The 22,366-nt window shown below is 30.6% G+C and overlaps 3 protein-coding genes and 1 pseudogene across 4 annotated transcripts; 2 read left to right on the top strand and 2 right to left on the bottom strand.

Annotated features, from left to right (window-relative positions):
• The first annotated feature begins 3,100 nt into the window (after positions 1-3,100).
• On the top strand, positions 3,101-3,722 carry LOC114420405. The gene is made up of 2 exons (XM_028386311.1): positions 3,101-3,115; positions 3,243-3,722. The coding sequence occupies exons 1-2, from the start codon at positions 3,101-3,103 to the stop codon at positions 3,720-3,722; spliced, it is 495 nt and encodes a 164-aa protein (XP_028242112.1).
• Positions 3,723-8,056: 4,334 nt separating this feature from the next.
• On the top strand, positions 8,057-10,042 carry LOC114418881 (AP-4 complex subunit sigma). The gene is made up of 4 exons (XM_028384422.1): positions 8,057-8,272; positions 8,372-8,458; positions 9,510-9,578; positions 9,662-10,042. Exons 1-4 carry the CDS (start codon positions 8,132-8,134, stop codon positions 9,794-9,796), a joined length of 432 nt encoding a protein of 143 aa, XP_028240223.1. The 5' UTR covers positions 8,057-8,131; the 3' UTR covers positions 9,797-10,042.
• A 2,936-nt stretch (positions 10,043-12,978) lies between these two features.
• LOC114418880 (glutathione hydrolase 3-like) lies at positions 12,979-17,555 on the bottom strand. Of its 2 annotated transcripts, none has more exons than XM_028384420.1 (7): positions 17,266-17,555; positions 16,012-16,349; positions 15,262-15,780; positions 14,688-14,923; positions 14,314-14,578; positions 13,817-13,954; positions 12,979-13,733 (listed from the first exon to the last, which is right to left on the bottom strand). In XM_028384420.1, exons 1-7 carry the CDS (start codon positions 17,351-17,353, stop codon positions 13,461-13,463), a joined length of 1,857 nt encoding a protein of 618 aa, XP_028240221.1. In that variant the 5' UTR covers positions 17,354-17,555; the 3' UTR covers positions 12,979-13,460. The 2 variants fall into 2 exon arrangements, with proteins under 2 accessions (XP_028240221.1, XP_028240222.1); XM_028384421.1 differs by having other exon boundaries at positions 15,262-15,827; positions 17,266-17,551.
• Positions 17,556-18,775: 1,220 nt separating this feature from the next.
• Positions 18,776-22,366, bottom strand: LOC114420404 (annotated as a pseudogene).

The following is a 22,366-nucleotide window of genomic DNA, read 5'->3' as shown; positions in this document are numbered from 1 at the left end:
TGACTAGCTTTTCTCACTGTGGCACTAGGCAAATCAAACAGACCAAGTGGGCAATAATGGAGCGTCTGACGTAGGAAAACCATTGACTTTCCCAACAAGTGGAGCAGTTCTCTACTTGTATAATTTAGGAAAGAGTAATTAATTCATTTAATTGTATCCTATTAATTAGGGGTGTTCAAATGAATTAGAGTTTGATCGATTTTAAAGAGAGAAAAAAATATTTATTTAATTATTTTGAATTTCTTAGTTCATAGTTTGATATTATATTTAAATTCATTCGATTTAATCGAGTCTAAAACACTCTTAATTGGATTGGTTTTTAATTTGAGTCTTTTTTTAGTTGGAAAATTATTAAATAAATAGTAAGATTTATAGTAAATACAATTAAAAATGTCAATTATATCATTAATTCATTATATAGCTAGTAATAGTATAATTTTTAAATCTGAACTATTAAAAATTAATTACAACTTAATAATTATATTATATATTTCTACTAAAATAACTATTAAAATATTATCTTTATCTTTAATAGATAAATATGCGAATTGAATAAATTGGATGTTGCAATAAAAAAAAAGAATAAATTAGTCGTCAAAATAAAATATGAAGTTTAATTTTTATGTTTTTAGAATTTGTTTAACGTTCAGTTTATTTAGTTTGTTTGAACTGTTTTTTTATTGGATTCAATCCATTTATACTCCAATGTTAATATAGATTATATAATAAAATCATTAGAAAATCTAAAAGTTGTGAATTGTATCCAATAAATATAATTCAGTTGATTACACATTGAATTTGTGAGAAAGAAAGTTTAATACTTTTGGAGAAAAGTAATAAACTTAAAGTATGATTAATCACCGAATTGAGTTGTTACGATTTTTGTTAATAATAATAAAAAATTGTGAATTGCATGCTTTCAGCATGTCAAATGCTATTTTTTTTTTAAGGAATATAATAAGCGAACTTTTTCACCTAGTTCTTATTCGTAATCAATTGTTGAGCTTGAACATGGCTTGCGATTATCTGAAGGTGTTTGGCAACATGTGGAAGATAGAGAAAAGAGTCCTTTTGAGAAAATTGTGATTCCAGAACTTGATGATGGCCATTTTCAAATTCCAGCTTTGGAAGTTGTTGACTTCTAGAAATTAGAAGACGTGTGTGACCAAATGTCCCTCATGTAAGCTTACGCACAGCGCCCCCTCTCTTTCATAATGAATTGAAATTTCGTGCTTGATAAGTTCCATATGCTATCCCATAGAAGTACTCATTTCAAATAAATGAATAATTTCATCAATTCATTCTCCTCAATTGAACCAGTCTCCAATATGGTGCCTGTTTGATCTATGTTGCAAATGGAGTTCACGGAAAGCAATTTTCTTAGAAAACATGTAACTTCCGGTTCATAAGATGAATAAAGGCAAATTCTAGGATCAACCAGCTAGCATATGGTGCACCAGTAGAGAAGCTTCAAAACAGTATGTTGAAGTTTGTGTAATGTGGTGTAGGTCTAAAAGTGTTGATTTTCAACCATTGGATATATATATAATATGAACGGTATAGATTGATTTGAGCAATGGCTAAAATGGGCCAATTGGGCCAAGTTAAATTTATTTTGGCATCGTAGGTCTAGAGTGATATTTTGTTTGTTTTTGTGCTGTCTAGAGTGAACCGGGCATTCTACATACATATGGTGAAATTGTTGGTACACTAAGCAATTTTGTGATCTTCCCATTTTGTCTTTCCATAAAAGAGTTATGAATCAGTTAATCAGTACGGATCAGCTAATCCGTAACTTTCAGGTTATTAGCATAACGCTTTAACCAACTGAGTTAATAAGTCAATTATATATAAAATAAATAATGTTGTTATATATAACACTAAAATTTATAATGTATATTTAATGCGTATATAAATTTAAATAATATATTTTGTGACAATTAATTTTGATATAACTCATAAGAATTATTTAATCCGTATATTTTTTTATAAATAAATAAAAATATTTACTATTAAAAAAATTAATTTATTAATAAATTAAAAAAAACATATTTTTGAAAAAAATAAAAAAAACACTTACGGATCACGTAATCCGTAAAAACAAAAAACCTTTAAGGGCAATTTTAGAATTTTGTTTTAATGTTGGGTGCACAAGCAATATGCCTGGTGCACCTAGCAAAGCCCTAGTAAACTGTATCGATGAGGTTGGAGGTGTGGGTGGAAAGTGGGCCTTTGTGCCAAGGAAAACAAAATTTACTAAAATTTTCTTGCTGCACCGTTAATACTTCTTCTACACCCAACAATCTTTTTAAAATTCCAACATTACCCCTGTTAATTTCTTCTTCTATGTTTGTTGGTTTTTTTTCTCTTCATACACCATTCTCTTTTCTTTCTGGTTGAGCTCTTCCTTCTTCTTGTGATTGGTTTGATCAAGGTCGCGGTGGTCGTTCCCAGGACGTGGTCATTGTCGTAGTGGGTGTTGTAGTACAACGGGGGAGGAGGTAAGTTTTTTTGGTCTCTGCGAGTTGGATTTGTTTGGTAATAAACATACAGATTGACAATCCGTAATCATACGGATTGACAATCTGTATTACAGATTGTCAATCCGTATCACTTATCCGTATAACCTTAAAAAAATTAAAAAAATATATTTTTGATCTTTCTTTTTATAAATTTAGTTATATTTTTTTATAATATTTGTGCAAATATTATTACATTAACTAGTTTATGCAAGTAAAAAAATAATAAAATTGTGTGATATATTAGTTTATGCAGGTATAAATTTTCATATAAATGTCTATCAATTTCAATGTAATATATTAGTAAATGTAGTAAAAAATAATAAAATTGTGTGATAGTATATGTTAAAAAACATATTTATTGATACATTGACATATGTAGTGTAGAAGACATAAACAAAATTCAACATGGAAGTTTTTTAAAATAAATAGATTTATTTATAAATAATTAGAATTATGTATGGTGTCATTAGAGGTTGTTAGTTTGTCATTGAATATTTTTGAATGTTTTGTTAAGATGGACAAAAATCAGTAAATATATGGCAACACAATATCTGAAAAAGTTAATATGAATGAAAACAATGGAGAGGAACCTGGTGCATTTGAAAACATTGATTTTCTGATACCTTCAATATTTATCAGGTCTTGATATGATTTTGTATTTTGTTAAAGTAAGTAAATGAATGTCCCTTGAAGACTAAACATGTATTATCCATTTTGTAGGTGTTTGCTACCCGTGATGATGTTTTCAATTGGGCTCACTCTGTTGTGTATGATATTGGTTTTGTGGCGGTGATAATGAGGTCAGACACAAATATTGGAAATAGAGGAAGGATCTCATATGTTTTAATTGGTTATGAGAGGAGTGGAAAATACAGGGCATACAAGAAAGATTTAGTACAAACAGTTACTGCTAGTAAAAAATGTGGATGTCTCTCTAAGCTGCAAGTGAAACCAGTGTTGGGAGGTGAATCATGGATAGTGAAGTTAATATGTGTGAGTCATAATCATACATTGACTAAGTCATTAGTTGGACATCCATATGTTGATCAATTGACCAAGGATGATAAGACTATTATTGGTGATATGACAAAGTCAATGGTCAAACCAAAGAATATTCTTCTGACATTGAAGGAGCACAATGGCACTAGTTGTACAACAATGAAGCAAGTATACAATGCAAGATATGAAAGACATCTGTAATGGGCAGATGTAACAAGGATGCTACATCATTGAGGGTTATATCGACCTCTACTTCCGGTAGAAGAAAACTACTAGTTTCCTTGTACCAGCTTCCACAAAAGTAGATAAAAGTCCCCTGTCACTAGTGTCCAACAAACATGTAATCAGAGAACTTAATCCTGTAGCAGCCACTATGCCTTCAATCTCAGATGTAGGCCTTCCAAATTTCTCTATCTTCATCCCATGAGAGGTCAACTTCAACTCAGTACGTTCCTGGAAAAAAATTAAAATTAATTAGTTCAAGTAAAATGATAAATAGTTATTCAAATATTATATAATTGAACAAATAACTACCTCTCATACCCAAACTCTGGCTGTCACATGATCGGCATATGACATCAACACTGATGTATCATAGGGTCCGCCTGGAAAATACTTTATATCATAGGGTCCGCCTTCTAAACATCCTCAGCAATAGTTGCAGCTGCTTGTTGTCTATGTGCAGATGTTGTTGGCCTTTGACGTTGAGGGGCTTCTTTCACATCATCACTAACCTGTCTCCCTAAGGCTCTTCTTAAAACTTTGCCTAAAGTCCGACGCAATCCTCTGATTCTAACCATAATCTACAAAATTAAACGGTAATAACAATTGATGTCATTGTTCAAATAACAGTTGAGTTTCATATTTCATAACAAATTTTTTGTCATTCTATTAATAAAAAACTAACTAACAAACTCACCAATAAATCTTCTAAAAGCCTATTGTATTATAAAATGTAGTATATTTTAAAAAAGGTAATAAAAACATTTAAATTAACATTAAAAGCCTATTGTATTATAAAATGTAGTATATTTTAAAAAAGGTTAACCTTAATTGATTATATAGCCTTTTTTTTACTATTATAAAATATAGCATTATATAGTAAATAATGCAAATACAAAAGATTGTGATAGCATGTGAATTAATTACATAAAATATATATATAAAAAAGACAGGTGATCAGTTCTACAAGAAGCAATAAATTAATCAAATGAGCCCCCTGACTTTAGGATAAATAGTTATTTTTGTCTATAAATGTGTAGAACGCTGAAAAAATCATCCCCAAAAGATGAAAATTCAAATTTGAGTTTCCGAAAGTGAAAAAAGCGCAACAAATTCATCTACTCGTCAACTTCTGTCCGTTACCGTTAATGAAAGAGCCTACATGGCACAAATGGATGAAGATGTCCCAAAATGATTGTCAACATGGTTGCTGAATAGATTGGACTAAAATGTCAATAAGTTTCCATTAGACCAAAATGTTAATAATTTTTTTTGCACCAAAATGTCAGTACGTTTCCGTGAACCAAAATGTTAGTAAGTTACCATTGGACCAAAATGTTAACAATTTTATTCTATTGGACCAAAATGTTAGTAATCCCTTGCTTGTTCGCTTCGCATAGGCTACACAAGCGGTACACTGAAGACCAATCCAATCTCGATGAGAATCAGTACACGCAACTACATCTCCAAATTCAAAGGGCCAGATTTTTTGGACCAAAATATCAGTACACTTCCATTAGACTAATTTTTCATACCTCAAATTTCATTTCATTTAAGAATAAAATATGATTTAATCTTCATCTTTTGCCCCCCCCCCCCCCCCCCCCCCTTTATCATTGTAAGTATAACATTATAATAAATACTTCAAAAATAGGGAAACAAACATAAGTTAGAACAAACTTAATAATAAACATAATATTGATTAATAAATATGATCTGTCTATTGTTATGAAACTTCTAATGTGAGAGTATTTTACTCAAAATATGAAACTAAAACAAAAACGCACAACCATTAAGTTAATCCTTACAGAAAATGAGACCCAATTTGATTTTATCACTACCTAATGTTGTCATAATAGAAATTTTCCAAAATAAACATTTTACCAATGTACAAAAATAAACATCATAACAATGTATCAATCATTAAAAATTTATCAAAATTATAATAATTAGTTAGAATCTACTATAAACAAAAAAAAACATATCCAATATTTCACTTCTTCGAATCTTGGTGGCGGGGCAACCTTGGTGTGGGTATGAAGCTCATCTAATTCGGTTGGTTTATATTATGAGATGATACTTCTGAGAATATAATTTGAATTGTTGTTGAAGGCATAGTTGAAGGTGGTCTAAACACAATTGACAATGGTAGAGGTATGGAACTTGCTTCCTACAACAATTATAAAAAGTGACTAGTTATGCATAACATAATTTAACAATAACTAATCAGTTATATGTAAAAGTCACTCACAACACTAGGAGTTGGAGCACTTTGAGTGGTAGTTGGAGTTGGAGTTGGAGCACTTTTAACATTAGGAGTTGGAGTAATTTCAAAATTAGCTAGAGGTTGTTCAATTTGTGAAGCAAATTAAGAGCAGTTAATCTCATCTTACAAATATGTAACATCTACCATAAATAACTTGTAAGCAACAATAAAAACAATTAATCAAATTTTAAAAAATGTTAGATGTTGTTGTGATTACATTTGAGTTATAAGGTTGGTTAAAATAATTATGCTTATTATTATGTTTGTTTTAACTTATGCCTATTTTTCTATTTTTTAAGTGTTTATTGTAATGTTATGCTTACAACGATAAAAATAGGAAAAAGATGAAAATTAAATTATATTTTACTCTTAAATGAAACGAAATTTGGGGTCAGACAAATTAGTCCAATGAAAACATACTAATATTTTGGTTCAAAAAAAAAATTACTTACATTTTGGTTCAATGAAAATTTAATGACATAAGTTTCTATTGGACCAAAATGTCAGTAAGTCCGATGGTAACTTAGTGACATTTTGGTTCAATAGAAACGTATTGACATTTTGATCCAAAAAAATTACTAACATTTTGGTCCAATAGTAACTTACTGACATTTTGGCCTAATTTATTCCGCAGTTAAGTTGGTAATCATTTTTGTGACATTTTTGTTTCTCTGTGTCATGTAAGTTCTTTTATTAACGATAACGGATGAAAGTTAACGGATGAATGAATTTGTCGCACTTTTTTTACTTTTGAGGACTAAAAAAATTGAATTTTCATCTTTCGGAGATGAATTTATCAACGCTTTACACATGGACGAAAATGAATATTTACCTTAAAATAAAAAGATGGATAAATAGTTACTTTTGTCCCTGAATGTGTAATTGACTGATAAATAAGTCTTTGAAAGATAAAAATACAAAATTTAGTCCCCGAAAGTGTAAAAAGTACGACAAATATATCCAACTATTAACTTCCGTTAGTTATCGTTAATAAAATAGCTTACATGACACAAAGGGACGAATTTGTCACTGAAGTTATTACCAACGTGACCATACTGACGAGATTGGATGAAAATGTTAGTAATATATAATTTTTGGACATAAATGTCAGTAACATTTTGTTTGACGAAAATACCAATATTTTTTTATTGGAGAAAATGGTAAGTCATTTTCATTTTTTTTACCTAAATGTCATTACGTTCTATTGGACCAAAATGTCAATAAGCTATCATTATTGAAGGAAAATATCAGTAATTTTCTATTGGACCTAAATATCAATATGTTTCTATTGGACTAATTTGTTAGACTTGAAATTTCGTTTCATTTAACGGTAAAATATGATTTTAGGATAAATTTTAGCCATTTTTTATCATTACAAGTATAACATTACAATAATCATTTAAAAAAAATATATTGGCAAACAGAATTTAAAATAAACAAAATAATAACGATAATATTAATCATCAACCATAATTTGTTTATCACAATAAAAATTATCCAAAATAAACATTGTAATAGTGTATCAATCATTACAATTTTTTTCAAATTATAATAATTAGTCACAATCTACTATAAATAAAAGATAAATATATCTCATATTTCACTTCTTCGAATCTTGACTATTTTATTAATAGTGACGGACAGAAATTAACGGCCGAATATATTTGTTGCACTTTTTATCTTTTTGAGACTAAATTTTGTATTTTCATTTTTCAAGGACACATTTTTTTTTAGCAAATTAGATTAGATATTATATAACAAAAGTGACTATATATCTTATTCCTATTCGGAGAGAGAGGAGACAAAGTCATGCAGATATTATACAAAAAATATGCCCTTATTTTGACAATTAGATATGATTATGTGGTGAATCATTTTAGTGATAAATTGGTTTATAGACTATTTTATTAACACAGACAAACGTTAATAATAAAATATATCTCTTACACTTTTTACACTTTCTGATATTAAATCTTATATATTTTTATATTTTTATCTCAGGCGCATTTATAATACACATTTAACATAAAAATAACTATTTATTTGTCCTAAAAAGAAAGTGTTGAAGAAATAATAAGGTGTTGATGGGGTTGTGAGTTAGGGCAGACAGAATCAATTGAGAATGGGGATCCGATTCGTACTGATGGTGAACAAGCAAGGCCAAACTCGTCTTGCTCAATACTACGAATATCTCACCCTCGAAGAGCGACGTGCCCTCGAAGGCGAAATCGTTCGCAAATGCCTCGCCCGCAACGAACAGCAGGTTCGTTAATTTCGATTTCAATAACTATTCATTTAGATCCAATTCAGATCCAATGTTTATGCGCGATTGAACTATCTGATTTCCAATTCTCACTGACAGTGTTCCTTCGTTGAGCATCGCAACTACAAAATTGTATATCGTCGCTACGCCTCTTTGTTTTTCCTCGTTGGAGTTGACGATGATGAGGTAAATAAATAAATAAATAAATAATTCCTTTCTCGATGCTATTTTCTCAATTGCTTCATCGAAAGAGACTGGAATTTGAACCGAGCTAAATCTTGTGAAAATTAAGTCGTTAAATGTTAAATGTCTTCAAAACATAAATAATCGTGTGAAATACTTCCAACTTCCAACTTATTGCTTATGGTGTTAACTCTTAAAATTAAATACATGACTTGTGTAAACAAATTGAGAGGACATTTAAGCTTAAAATATGAACAGCCTGAATGTAATGATCTTGTTCTTTGATGGAATTTTATATATATCACTTGGATTTAGCTCCTCTGAAGTGAGTAAGGGTAAAATAAGTAATCACGTTGATGAGAAAATTAACAGATGATATTTCAATACATTTTATGATTTGTTTTGCATGCATATGTAATATCGACAGTTAATTTTCTCATCGAGTGTAAAATAAGTGATCAAAGTCGTTGATGAAAAAATCTAACAGTTGATATCTCAACACATTCATTATTTGGTATGCATGTATACATAATATCCATAGTTGATTTTCTCATCTATGACTGAAATCACTTAGTGTGTGTTCGGATCAGCATTTGTGAAATTGATTTCATTTAAAATTGATTTTGAAGTGAAGTGATTTATGTTTGAATTTTTTTAATGCAATACTTAGCGCAGTTTCTTCAATTCAACCCAAAAGCTACTCTTTATCACTTTTAGTCTAACTGAAAATTTGAGGCAAAATCAACTTTACTCATCAATAACAGAACATCCCTATTTTTACTAAAATCACGTTTGGTAGGAAGTAAAATTAGTTCTGAAGCTTTCCACCATGAAATCAAGCACACACTTTTAGAAGAGCCAGATCCATGCCACTTTTGTGTAAATAATGTTGATATATTTCGAATTCTTCATGACTGCTTATTCTACCTTCTATGGATAATGCTGATGTATTTCGAATTCTTCATGACTGCTTATTCTACCTTCTATGGATAATGTTGATATATTTCGAATTCTTCATGACTGCTTATTCTACCTTCTATGGATAATGTTGCAGAATGAGCTGGCTATTTTGGAATTTATACATCTCTTGGTTGAAACCATGGATCGTCATTTTGGCAATGTGGTGAGTTCTGCTTTCCCAACTTCTCTTTTTTCTTCCTTCTGTTTTTAGAACGTAGATTCTAGATAAGTTTTTTATACTTGCAGTGCGAGCTAGATATTATGTTCCATTTAGAAAAGGCGCATTTTATGTTGGAGGAAATGGTCATGAATGGTTGTATTGTGGAGACAAGCAAATCAAATATTTTGACACCAATTCAGCTGATGGATAAAACATCTTGAAGGATAAAAAAGAATGCTCTGTGATTGATGTATCATTAGTGACTCATTGCTGCCTTTCTGTGTACCATAGATAAGATAATCTCCAATTTTCAATTTGAATGGAAATACGAGTGTAACTATTTGTTTTATTTTCTTCTCTCCCTTTGTATGAATGATTAATGATTATGATTATGAACTTGTTTGTTTTTTCAATGGCACCTGACATTGGTACAATATACCCCAATTATGGAAATTATAAATTTCAAATCCCTGACCTTACTTACCGATCAGTTAACCTGTAGCTTATGTCGCTTACACTATCCATTATCTAGCCTGATGGCAGTTATCTGCTGTGTTTAGATTTAGGTTTTAACACCTAAACCAAATTATATGCTGAATGTGTATTTGGTGTGTTTAGATTTATGTTTTAACACATTAAACGTCCGTTCATTAGTGTTGGTTTTCTTCTAATGAACTTCCGCTTGGATGTCTGAAAGTTATCTGTAGCCAATTAAAATGCACATTTCTCTCTTTCGTATATATATAAAAAAAAAAAGTCGAATGTTGAAGAACATTCTGTTTGGAATTTGGTTCCGTACGTATATGTTTATCGCTTTCTTGCTCGAGTCCATGCCTTCCTATTAGTGATCAACAAGTTGAATTTTTCTACACTAATCACAACTCACCTAGTTTGTTAGATTTTTAAAATTTTCTTTTTTAGTATTCAAAGGGGTTTAAAGCCCCAAAAGAGGGGATTACACTTTTATAAAGCGTGGGGTAGAGATATCTTTACATCAAAACTAATCAGCTGCAGCAAAGGAGCTGGTGGTTCCTCATAAATCATATAATCAGCCTCCATATCACACGCAAGACTAACCATAACATCTGCACACCTATTAGCCTCCCTATATATATATGAATAACATAAACTGATCTCAATTGTTTCACCAATTCTGTTATTGCTCGAACCAAGGGTGCTCCAGACATGCATGCAACTTTGCCTCCTTGCTTTTAACAACAAATTCTGAATCTACTTGCAGCAAGATATTTTGCATACCTTGATCTCTAGCAATACGCAAGCCCTGTAAAACTCCCCATAACTCAGCAACAAAGGCTATAGTGCACCTCACTTTTTTTGCAAATCCTATTTTCCATCTGCCATGATGATCTCGCAGAAGGCCTCCACAAGTAGCCATACCTTGTGATGATTTCAAAGATCCATCTGTATTCAAGCAAAACCAACCTTCAGGAGGAGAGTTTTCACATGAATTTTCTCTTTGACATAATTTCTAGAGGGATTAAATTGAAAGTGGGCAGATTTGTATTTCTTCCAATGATGACAGATTTCTTCCAAGGTTTGCATGTATAAACAAATGAATCATGATGTTGTTGTATGTTCCTCCAATACCAAAAATAGTAGCAAGATGTGGCCCATAATTCAGGCCTAGGAGAATAGCCTTGAAGACTAACATCACTGTTAAGATTAAATTCTATCAAATCCTGAAATTGCATACCAAAGAAATCACTTTTAAATTCTATAGTAACAAGGTGATTCCAACTCCATAGGGTCTACGAACAGTCTCTTAAGACATGCATAGAAGTTTCTTGAACTAAGGGACAATGACTGCAATAAGGAGATGACTGCAATAAGGAGAACCAATTCCCCACTTTACAAGCCTACTTTGGTTTTCAATCTTCCATGAGCTACTTGCCATACGAATACTAGAATTCTCTGAGGCACGGCTAGTTTCCAAATACCTGTAGTTTCTAAATTATGAAAATAATTTATTTGTTTATAAGCACTAGACACCGAAAATTGGCCCAATTTGTTGCCTGGCCATAATCTTCGATCATTACCAGCTTCTGGGTTAGGAGGAAGAATAGTCACAATCCTCTGAACAATATTATGAGGGAAAAGAGACTCTAACATCTTTCTATTCTATTCCACTCACCTTGGTCATCCACCAGATCCTTGACACACATATTTAGCATATGAGGAGGAATTTCTGAATTAATTTGTTAGATTTTTATAATAATCACCTTAAAACTTATTCTAAGAAGATTTCTTCTTTTTTAGATGGATTCTAAGAAGATTTCTAATTGGTTGAAAGTGTCAGAAGAATTTCTGATCTTTAAATTGATAATGCATTTTTTTTATCCACAAATGTTAATTGTTAGTATTTATTAGAATGTTAGGTGCTAGTACATTGATAGTGCATGACAATTAAACTAAAAAAAAAAAACTATAGTTTTTGATTATTTTTTCTTTCATCCGTTTGATGCAAAATTTAAAGATGCGGTACGTCTTAGAATATATAAATGAATGATTCCTCGTTGGAATCTTGCCTTCAACTTTTGCAAGTTGATAGAATTTTGGATTTTGAGAAGTCTTTTACCAATTGGATTGGGTGCTTAGACACCTTTGTAACGTGGGTCATGTGCGGCTGTGGGTTTCCTTCTTATTCCCACTTAGCAAAATGTATACGATAACAATTTACTGAACATTCTAATCCGGGCTGTAGCATGGTCCTAATTTTTAAAGATGTTATATAAAACCATTTGTATGTTTTCATCTAAAGTTTTTGGAAATAGTTGGTTCAATTCACGCATAATTTTGGAGCCTTTATGACCAAAGGGTGTAGTGTAGTGTACAATCTTTCCTCCATTAATAAAAGTTGAATTTCAGAGCAAATTGCATGAGAGGACATGCTAGAGATGTAATATAAAACCATTCATGGGTTTTCATCTGAACACGTAATACTGCTACAGATGTAATGTGTGTTTGGTTAATTTATTGATATCAATAGGCTTTAATTAGTGACATTAGATCAGTTGATGGCAAGTTTTGTTGACCATGCTTTCTTATGCATTAACCTACAGAAGAAGCTGCAATTTCCTTCAAACGAAACAGAAGAAGCTGCAATTTCCTTCAAACGAAAATGGGATCTAAACAAAATCCGAACTGTACAGAGTGGTCGTCCTATTCCAGTCATTCTTTACTAAGCGATTTCGTTTAAAGGAAAACGGGAGAAAGAAAGGAAAAAAATGGCTTCAGATCCGGAGTGATATCAATACTATAGTGAACAGTTTTACAAAAAAACTCTGGCCTTCCTGCAAGTCTGCCACTACTTCGAGTAAGCACTGAGCATGAAAATGGTATGCAGTCAGGACATGATATCTATGTTTGGAATAAACTTTTAATACTCTTGTAATACTCTTTCTTTGGCATTTAATACTCTAAATTTGATTGTTTCTTTTATAGGAACTTGTATCATTCTCAAAGAGTGGGGAAGAACCTCTCTATTACAAATTAGAACACACACTATAGGAGTGTTTCCATCTCACAATGCCCCAAGGGCACCAATTCTCTCACTATATGAACCTTTACTTAATTCATAAGCTTCATGCCTCGTTCAAACTATTTTATCCCACAATAACTAACCAATGGCTTATTATTCTCGCAAAAAACAGTTCACCTTGTATTCTAAGTGCGTAACTGCGGTATCAGAAAACAAAGTTTCATCGGGTTTTTAATTGTTTGAAGAATGATGACCAAATCGTTTTCTTTCTTTTTTTTTTTTTTTTTTGTCCTGGATGGTGTTGATACAACATGGCTAAAAAATTGAAAATTGTTTTGAAATGCCTCTGTTTTTTAACAATTTTGAACCTGAATTGATCAATATAATTAAACAGCAGCTGGACATCCACCCTTTCTAGGGTCACTTACTGCTGTTAGAGTGCCATGCTTTGTAAGTGATTTGGTGTTTTCACCAACTTTCCTATTGAAGTTCATAGGCGTTTTGAGAGTTTGCACAATAAGCTGAGTCACAGCTAGTGCTTCAGAACCTCTCAGTTGATGACCTCTCTCTTCTAGGAAAAGCCTACTTTCTTTTGAAAGCTCAATGTGATCGCCATTATGAGCAGTCAAGTTCTCATAACGAACTACATTTGGTATTAGCTGCGTGAGATACAAATCAAAATTAGATTGTGGTTTGGAGCATCACACATCAAGGAATTATCTGAAAAAAGGTTAGCTATAACCTTGTGATAGATCCTTGGGCTCACAACTGCATCCAAGGGTTTCATTCCCAAGATGAAATGATTAAGAAAGACTTGAACTACGGCTGCAATAATGTTCATTCCACCGCTCCCTCCAAGTACCCCAACCAACTGATCATCCTGCAAGAGAATGTTCATGTGTAAGAATCCTTACTCTCCAAATGTAAAGATGCAATTGTTCTTTTCTTGGTTGTTGAATTACTCAGAATTACTTAGAAATATCAGCTAATGAAAGTTTAGGTAAATTTTCACATATTTAGTTTCATGTTGAGAAATTGATTGTGTCCAGAATTAATTTTAGTTGAAGTAACTTCAAATAACTTTTGTGTTGGAGAACTTTTCTTTTACTGAGTTTTACTGCTAACTTTGCCTTCAAAATAAATACATTCAAACATAAATCACATCACTTGAATTCAAAATTAATTTTGTCAATGCTCACCCAAATACACTAGTATAGGAAGAACTATCATAAGCAATACCTTTGTGACAATAAGAGGAGTCATGGAAGACAATGGTCTTTTGTTTGGTTCAATAAAATTTGCTGGAGCGGGAGGTAGTTTATCCGGGGATATATCAGTGGGAGTAGAGAAGTCATCCATCTCATTGTTGACCAAGATACCAGTAGAAGTAGAACGAAACCCGGCTCCAAAATGATAGTTAACAGTTGTTGTTAGTGATACAGCATTTCTATCAGCATCGACAATGCACATATGGCTTGTCCCGTGATCGCTAAGTTGACTCCACCTGCCCAACATGGTTATGAATAACCTTTCGTTAACAACCCAGTGATTTTGCAACTTATCTAGCAAAAGGCAGTGGTTACATTCAAATTACCACTAGTAGTATATCACACCTGTTCATATAGTACTCTGGAGGGAAAGTAGTGTTATCAAGTATCATGTGCTGAATATCTTTTGCAAAAGATGGGGAAAGCATTTTGGATATAGTATCATCAATGTTTACAAAGTTGGGGTCACCCAAGTTCATTCGAACAGCCCACATGTGTTTCAGAGCTTCTATTAGTCGATGTAGACCAAGATTTCCCCTTGCAGCATTAGAACCTCCATAACTGCCCAAGATGTTCAGAACCTGTTCATAACGATTATCAAAATATACCGACATACAACTAGTAACCAAAAAGAAAAGGACATGAGAAACAATTGTAGCAACATTCTGTATTGATATTGAATGTTGGTCCCCAGGTTTTGTTGTATTAGACATAAAACTCATTCACGCATTAGACTAATGAAACTAGATAGCTTAACTATTTAAGCTTTAGTGCGACATGCTTCAATCCTTGAACCAAAACAACATACATGTCTATTTCTATATATACAGTAATAGACACATGAAAAAGAGGATAATGTCACAATTTCTACAGAACATGGAAATAGCGTGTAGAATGGAAGGGATATGAATCTACCCACCAGAGAAAGAGCAAGTGTTCCAGATGAAGGAGGTGGCATTCCATATATGGTGTATCCCATCACATTCACAGTCGTTGCATCTGTTACTTCCAACTTGTAATTGTGTAAATCCTCCATTGTTAAAATCCCACCAGCATCTCTGACATCCTTGACTAAATTTTCACCAATGGTTCCATTGTAGAAAGCTTGTGGCCCTTGCTCAGCCACTACCTCCAAGGTGCTACCAAGTTCAACATTTCTACACACATCCCCAGCTTTCAACAAAGTTCCATTGGGTGCATATAGTTTTCTTAACCCAGGATCATCCAATATCTTATTTGCATCAGCAGCCATGTACTCTCCAAGAGTAGGAGTAACAACAAAACCCTTTCCAGCAAGTTCTATAGCTGGTTGGAATAAGGTTTTCCATGGCAATCGTCCATGCTTCAACCAGGCTGCATGAAGGCCAGCTAATTCACCAGGCACTCCCATTGACAATGGACCTAAGGTCTTACCTTTGGGATTGTTCTGATACATATTCTGTTTGTTGACATTCACACATATACACAAACATAAGTTGTAGATATCTGTGGATGAAAATGAATTTGATCAATATTATTTGCTAGCATTCAACATGTCCAAGTAAGCTGTAGAAGCAAATCTTGGCCTATATCTTAAAAGCAAAATGTTAATTTGGTCCAATTGCTTTAGTAATCTCAACCACGAGATTTAACAACTTTAATTGTTTAGCAGAAAGAGATAACCTCAAACCTGTGAAGCAGCTAAAGGAGCAGTTTCTCTCATGTCAAAAGCTTGAGTTTGAGAGGATGAAGAAGATCGAACAACCATGAAAGCGCCACCTCCTATACCACTTGATGCCGAGAAAACAACACCAATGCATAATGCTGCTGCCACTGCAGCATCAACAGCATGTCCACCCTGCCTAAGCATTGAAACACCAATTGCAGAACACCGAGCATCATCGGTTGCAACAACTCCCACATCTGATTCAACAATATCTCCCTGATTGGTTGCGATTCCATCATTATATTTTTCTGCTCCGGACAGTATTCCATAGCTAGTGTTGCCTCTGACTACTAGTCCAACAACTGGAAAAGAATTGTGCCAAGTATTATTATATATGGTTTATCAATATCAATATGATGATCAAATTGCATCAATGCGAAGCAGATGTTTTGGCACAAAGTTCAATATCCTAGTCACCCTAAGATGTATACATTTTCTAGGATCTAAACCAGATTTTATGTTTCTTATGTTTTTTTGGCGGCTGTTCAAAAAAGTTGATTTCTTTTAAGTATATGTTTAGTTCACACAATCTTCATCCTGAAAATTAGGAGATTTGAACTATACTTCAAATTTTGTCACTTCAAACTCATCTTTGTGGTTTCTGAACTTATTCTTTTAGTTTAATTTTGATACACAATCCGTGTAAAAATTCTTAGACTCTCGACTAATTACAAATTACCTTAGACATACAAAATAATTTTAAATTACAGACAAATGCAGCCACAGTTGCAGTTGTGATGCAGTCATGGTGAGCCCAAGAAAGACTTTGATTTTGCAGCGGAAATCGCGGTTTCTGACTTTTTTTTTAACTGTTACTGACTGTTTTTTAAAAACAATGATAACAGTATTAAAACTTATACTACCGTGCATTCTAATTAAGTTGTTTGTTTGTTTTTTTTAACCCAAAATCAATCATTTGAAAATTCATGTATCTAAATCACTCCATCATTTTTTGACTATCCCTGGTATGAATATAGTGAACAGAGTGAACGCAAGCAAGTGGGTGATTATTTATTTTGATTCTAAGCCGAAAATGGTGTTGAATTACAATAACTAATACGCTATAAACATTCAATTGATCCAATAAAAAAAACATCTTGTTTATGTATTTCAGAATTAAGAGCTAGCTTACGGCAAAAATAAAAGAAAATCAGAAAAGTCCCATAAAAAGGGAAGTGAATGAATCAGAAAGAGAATAGGATATAGGAGGGAACAGACTTGTGATAGCCACGATAGCACAAAGGCTCATCTTCCATGTGTGTTTGTTGGGCAAAACATGGTCTTGTGACAACAAAGGAGAATCCATGATGTTGTGTCTCCACAATTAAGGACGATGATATTGATGCAGATGATGCTGTTGAAGCACCTTAAATGAGCTGGGTGCCTCACTGATGAATTGGATTGGATTAGGAAGCACACCCTTATAATATTATACTATTGTTCTCATTCTCAACTTGTGCCTTTTCTTAACGCATAGATTTCACGTGGTGTTGTGTTATCTTGTGTTAGATCTAAAAGATATTTTCGGATAATAAAAATTTATAGTATGATGAATGATGAGCTCAACTACCCGAAGAAGTTATCGGTGGTCAGGATATTTTCTGAATAAAATATCGAGGTTCAGGTCCAGGTCACTGAAGACTACAAAAAGAAAATAACACTTTGTATGATTTTTTTTTTTAAATTAGTCATTTGATCCCATACGTTTACCTACTTTTTAATCTTTATAGTTTGAAAATGGTTTTTTTTTATTCTTATAGTTTATATTTTAATTATTCTTTAATTTCTATAGTTTAAAAATAGATTTTTTAATCCTTATAATTTATATTTTGATTCTGTTTTAGTCCATATAGTTTGAAAGTTATCTTTTTAATTTTTATAATTTGTATTTTAATTACTTTTTAATCTTTACTATAAAAAATATATAAAAATAATTAACTACAAATTAGTTATAAATTATCAACTATTTTTTATTATAAATTATCTTTCGATAAATTAATTGTGAATTACTAGCTAATATTTTTGTAGTTAATTGTAATTAATAATATTACTAAAAAAGAATTAAAATATAAAGTATAGGAATAGAAAAAGATGACTTTCAAACTATAAAAACTAAAAGAGAATTAAAATATAAATTATAAGTCTAAAAAAATCATTTTCAAACTATAAGGATTAAAAGAGAATTAAAATTTAAACTATATGAACTAAAAAAACTACTTTAAAACTATAAGAATTAAAAGATGCATATGATGAAACTATAGAAACAAAATGAGTGATTAAACCTATTTTTTTATATTTACAAATATCACTAATTTTCATAATGGTAATATTTTTTTTAACCATCTAATCAATTTTATATCTTTCATCTGTATGGTGGTGTTAGTGTAAATGAATTAGATTCCTTGAAGAGGCATGTATTCATAATTGAAGATGGAACATTTTATATAGATAGGATTAAATATATTTTTTGAGTTAAATTTATTGTGATCAATTTTTTTTTCAATTAACTAATTGCGTGAAAGCAACAAATTCCATAATTTCTTGTTGGGGTTTGAAAATTGGAAGCACGAATCACTCGAATTTGGTATAAACATATTCTTTTTTTATCATTAAAAAAACAAAAAATAATTCAAGGTGTGATATTAAATCATTATAACCAGGAAGTTTCCGAACATTAATCATCACTTCTTGATACCAATAACACAGTAAAAATTGGCCTCACCAACTTTCATAAATCATCCAAAAGACCAGCCCTACTTGGTTCCTCATCCAATCTTTCCGCTCCTTCAATAAGCAGTTGATCCAACTCATTCAATTCTACAATTTTGGAAACAATTTGCGTGTCAATGTTTCCAAATGTCATCTTCTGCCAACCTTTTAAAGCCCTTTTTAGGTTATTCATCTTCTATTTCACTTCACATAATGTCCAGCTGGCCCCAAGCTTCAGCCATGACCTTCTTGAATTCTCTATGTTCCATCCAGTAGTTGAAAAATCTAAAAGGTTTCGGGCCCCAATTTTGAGCTTCATTTTTAAGCAAAACAAAACTTTGATCAGAAACCTCTCTTTGAACCTATCCATTGAGATGTCACATTCCAAGAAGAGATCAATCGTGAGTATTATATAACTATATATGTTTAATTAGTGGGCAACTCTCACCAACAACAGCCCATTGAGGAAGCCCACCAAAACTTGGAAGGAGAAGAGCCTTTCCGAAATCTGAAATCTGACAAAACAATTAAGCCATGATCAATTACTTTCTGAATTTTTTTATGTCAAAATTTACATTATTTGAACATTGTATAGACATCCAACTATCCAAGTATGTAAATAGGTAAAAAGATATAATTAAGAATTAGTATTCAAATAAACTTTACATGTGTGTTGTGTACCATGAACGAGAGCACTCAAATTAGTATTCATTAAGACAGTCCTTTCTAACAGTTTCAGCTGTCTGCAAGGCATGTTGAATTTGAGATTCTTCTAAATCAGGATCACTGACATCCACAATTTTGTCAAGCATCTCACAACATTCCCATATACTCATTTTCACTTTATTCAATTTTCCATACTCCTCCCTCATCTTCTTAGCCTGCAATAATTTAGTTACATATAAAATGTTACCTAAGAAGCCATTATGAATATTAATTTGAGTATATGACATTAAGTTTAAAGTTATAATATATTAAATATTATAATGAAAAGTGTTATACTTGTACCATACTGATACAAAACAATAACACAATTCCTTGACATTGTTGAAATCAAACTTGCTTACAAAATTATATGTTTGGTTCATGTGTTGTCGTTGGTAGAGTTCCTCCACAAACTTGCATACTGATCATAATACTGATTATTTAGAGTATATATTTTAACTATATGTATAAATAAAAATTATTAAGAGTTGAATGTTTGTATAAAAAAATTGTTAACATAAGTAAAGTTTACTTTACGAAAAAATAAGAAATAAATAGCTAAAAAATAAGAGAAATAAAATAAGACAGATGTATTGTTTGGATAAATAAATAAAAGATGAAAAAATTCTTCTTGTTCTTAGATTAAAGGAAAAGAAAGTGGAAAATAAATAAATTGTATAAAAAATAATTTGTTTACTTTACTATCTTAACATAAAATTATTTTATATTTTTCAAATTTTTATTTTGTGAAAAATTATTTAAATTTTTTTGAGAATTCAAAAAAATTAAAGAAAAAATCATTTACCCTTTAATTAATACCAATTCAATAGGGAAGTTTTTCTTATGAATCTCACAAAATCATTTCTGTACTTCTCTCAAATAAATAATAAATTTTAAATACCTTTAATTTATTGTTTTTTTCTCCTTTTACCCGTATCTTTGAAAGAAAAAAGTGGAGAAATTTCGCATTACTTATTCAAATCAATTATAGAAAAAACAAAAAACATGATTACTTATTTTTATATCTTTCCTCGTCATTTTCCTCTTGTACATCAATAACTCAATCAAAGAATGCTTACGTGCACAGTTAGGATCAAATTCATACGTTGATCCAAATCATACAACAATCCGTCTGTGTCAAGGTTACTTATTTATGACATCAAAGTCAAATGTCTTTGCATTTGTTCCTTTCAAACAACTGGCCAAAACCTTTTATTTGCAGCCAATCAATATGCTTCACCGTGAAATTGAAATAGAATTTAGTGTCTATATATTAAGATGGTAATGTAAAATAATTATATATGATTACTGTTTGAATTATTTTAAAAATTAATAAATTTATAATACATAATAAATTATAATTGAATGATTGTATAAATTTTTTTACATGTATAACTTTTTTTCTCATTAAAATATTACTAACAGCCTTATTTGATCATTCATTCAGCCATCATAATATATATCCCCGTTTTACTTGAGTGCAACAACTCATTTACACAATTAACATGCTTATATATATATATATATATATATATATATAGCACGCTCTAGACTATAATAGTTGGAGAAGATATCTATAAACCAGAGTCGTAAGAGAAAGAAGCATTAATATAATTAATTATATATTATATATAGTCAAATTTATTTAATTGTACTTTTCTTTTCCGATCATTATTAATTTATGAATATATATTTTTTCGAATTTAAAGACAAATTATTTAATTATTATTTTTTTCAGCAGGGAAAATTCATCAATTCTTTAATCAACATTCAACACAATCAAAACCTTTTTTTTTTTTTAATTTTTTCTCAACTATAAAGTCTCCAAACCTTTATTTTTATTTAAACTCCGTAACTTGAATTGAGTAACTATAGTTTTAATTCTTTTACTTAAAATTTACTAATCAAAATATCACATTTAGCACCGCAAAAAGAATCCTCTTCGAAACTTTAACCTTTTTTCTTAGAAAAACCTTCAAATATTTTTTTTTTATCAAATTTCATTTTCATATTCCGATTCATGAACTTTTTAAAAAATTTCATATTCAATAAAAGTTCAATCATTTTATTAAAAAATGTGAATACCAAAGTTGTAAGTGAAAAAAATGATAAAATATTATTCGTAATAATTAAAAAATAAATTTAATTTTTAGATAATTTCAATTAGTGTGTCCATTAAAAATAAAATGGGTTAATTTGGGTGTGATGCCTTATAGTAATCCTTTGTTTTGGGGCACATCGTCTTAATTTTTTTAAAAAGATAAAAAAATGATTATTTAGCTTGTCAAAATTATTATTATGTTATTCAACTTTTATTATATATATAGAAAATATTTTTAGTTTTTTATTTTTGGTAAATTTTGATATTTTATTTCGTAAAAAAAGGTTTGAAATAATTTAATTTATTAGGATTTTAAATAGATAAAAAAATCAATAAAAAGATCAAAACCTGTTTGTTTAAGATTTTAAAACTGATTTTATGGTATGCAAAAAGTGAATTTTCTTTTAGATATTTATAAAATCAGAAGCTAATTTTATTTATTATGAGTGTAAGAGAATTTTCTATTTTAAATTTAATAATACTTATACTTAAAATTATTGAAAATAAATTCTCAAAATAATAAAAATAAAAAATTTATTTCTAATTTAATTTTTTAAAAAAAACAAACTTACTAAAATCTTTAAAACTTGTATTCTGTCAGTTTATAAACATTTTTCTCTTTAAAAACTAACTTAGAAAATTGAAACAAACAGATTTTAATTAAATTTGTTTAACTTTTCTTTTAGAAAATTTACTTGATTAAAATATAATAAAACATAAAATATCTTTTTGTCATTGCATACATGAACTATAGATGACAGATATGATGATAATGTTCAGTACGATTCCACGTAAGTAATGCAT

This window comes from Glycine soja, chromosome 7 (assembly GCF_004193775.1).
Source record: "Glycine soja cultivar W05 chromosome 7, ASM419377v2, whole genome shotgun sequence".
NCBI lineage: Eukaryota > Viridiplantae > Streptophyta > Magnoliopsida > Fabales > Fabaceae > Glycine > Glycine soja.
Note: the sequence above shows the minus strand (reverse complement) of the source record. Positions and strands in the feature narration are given on the sequence as shown.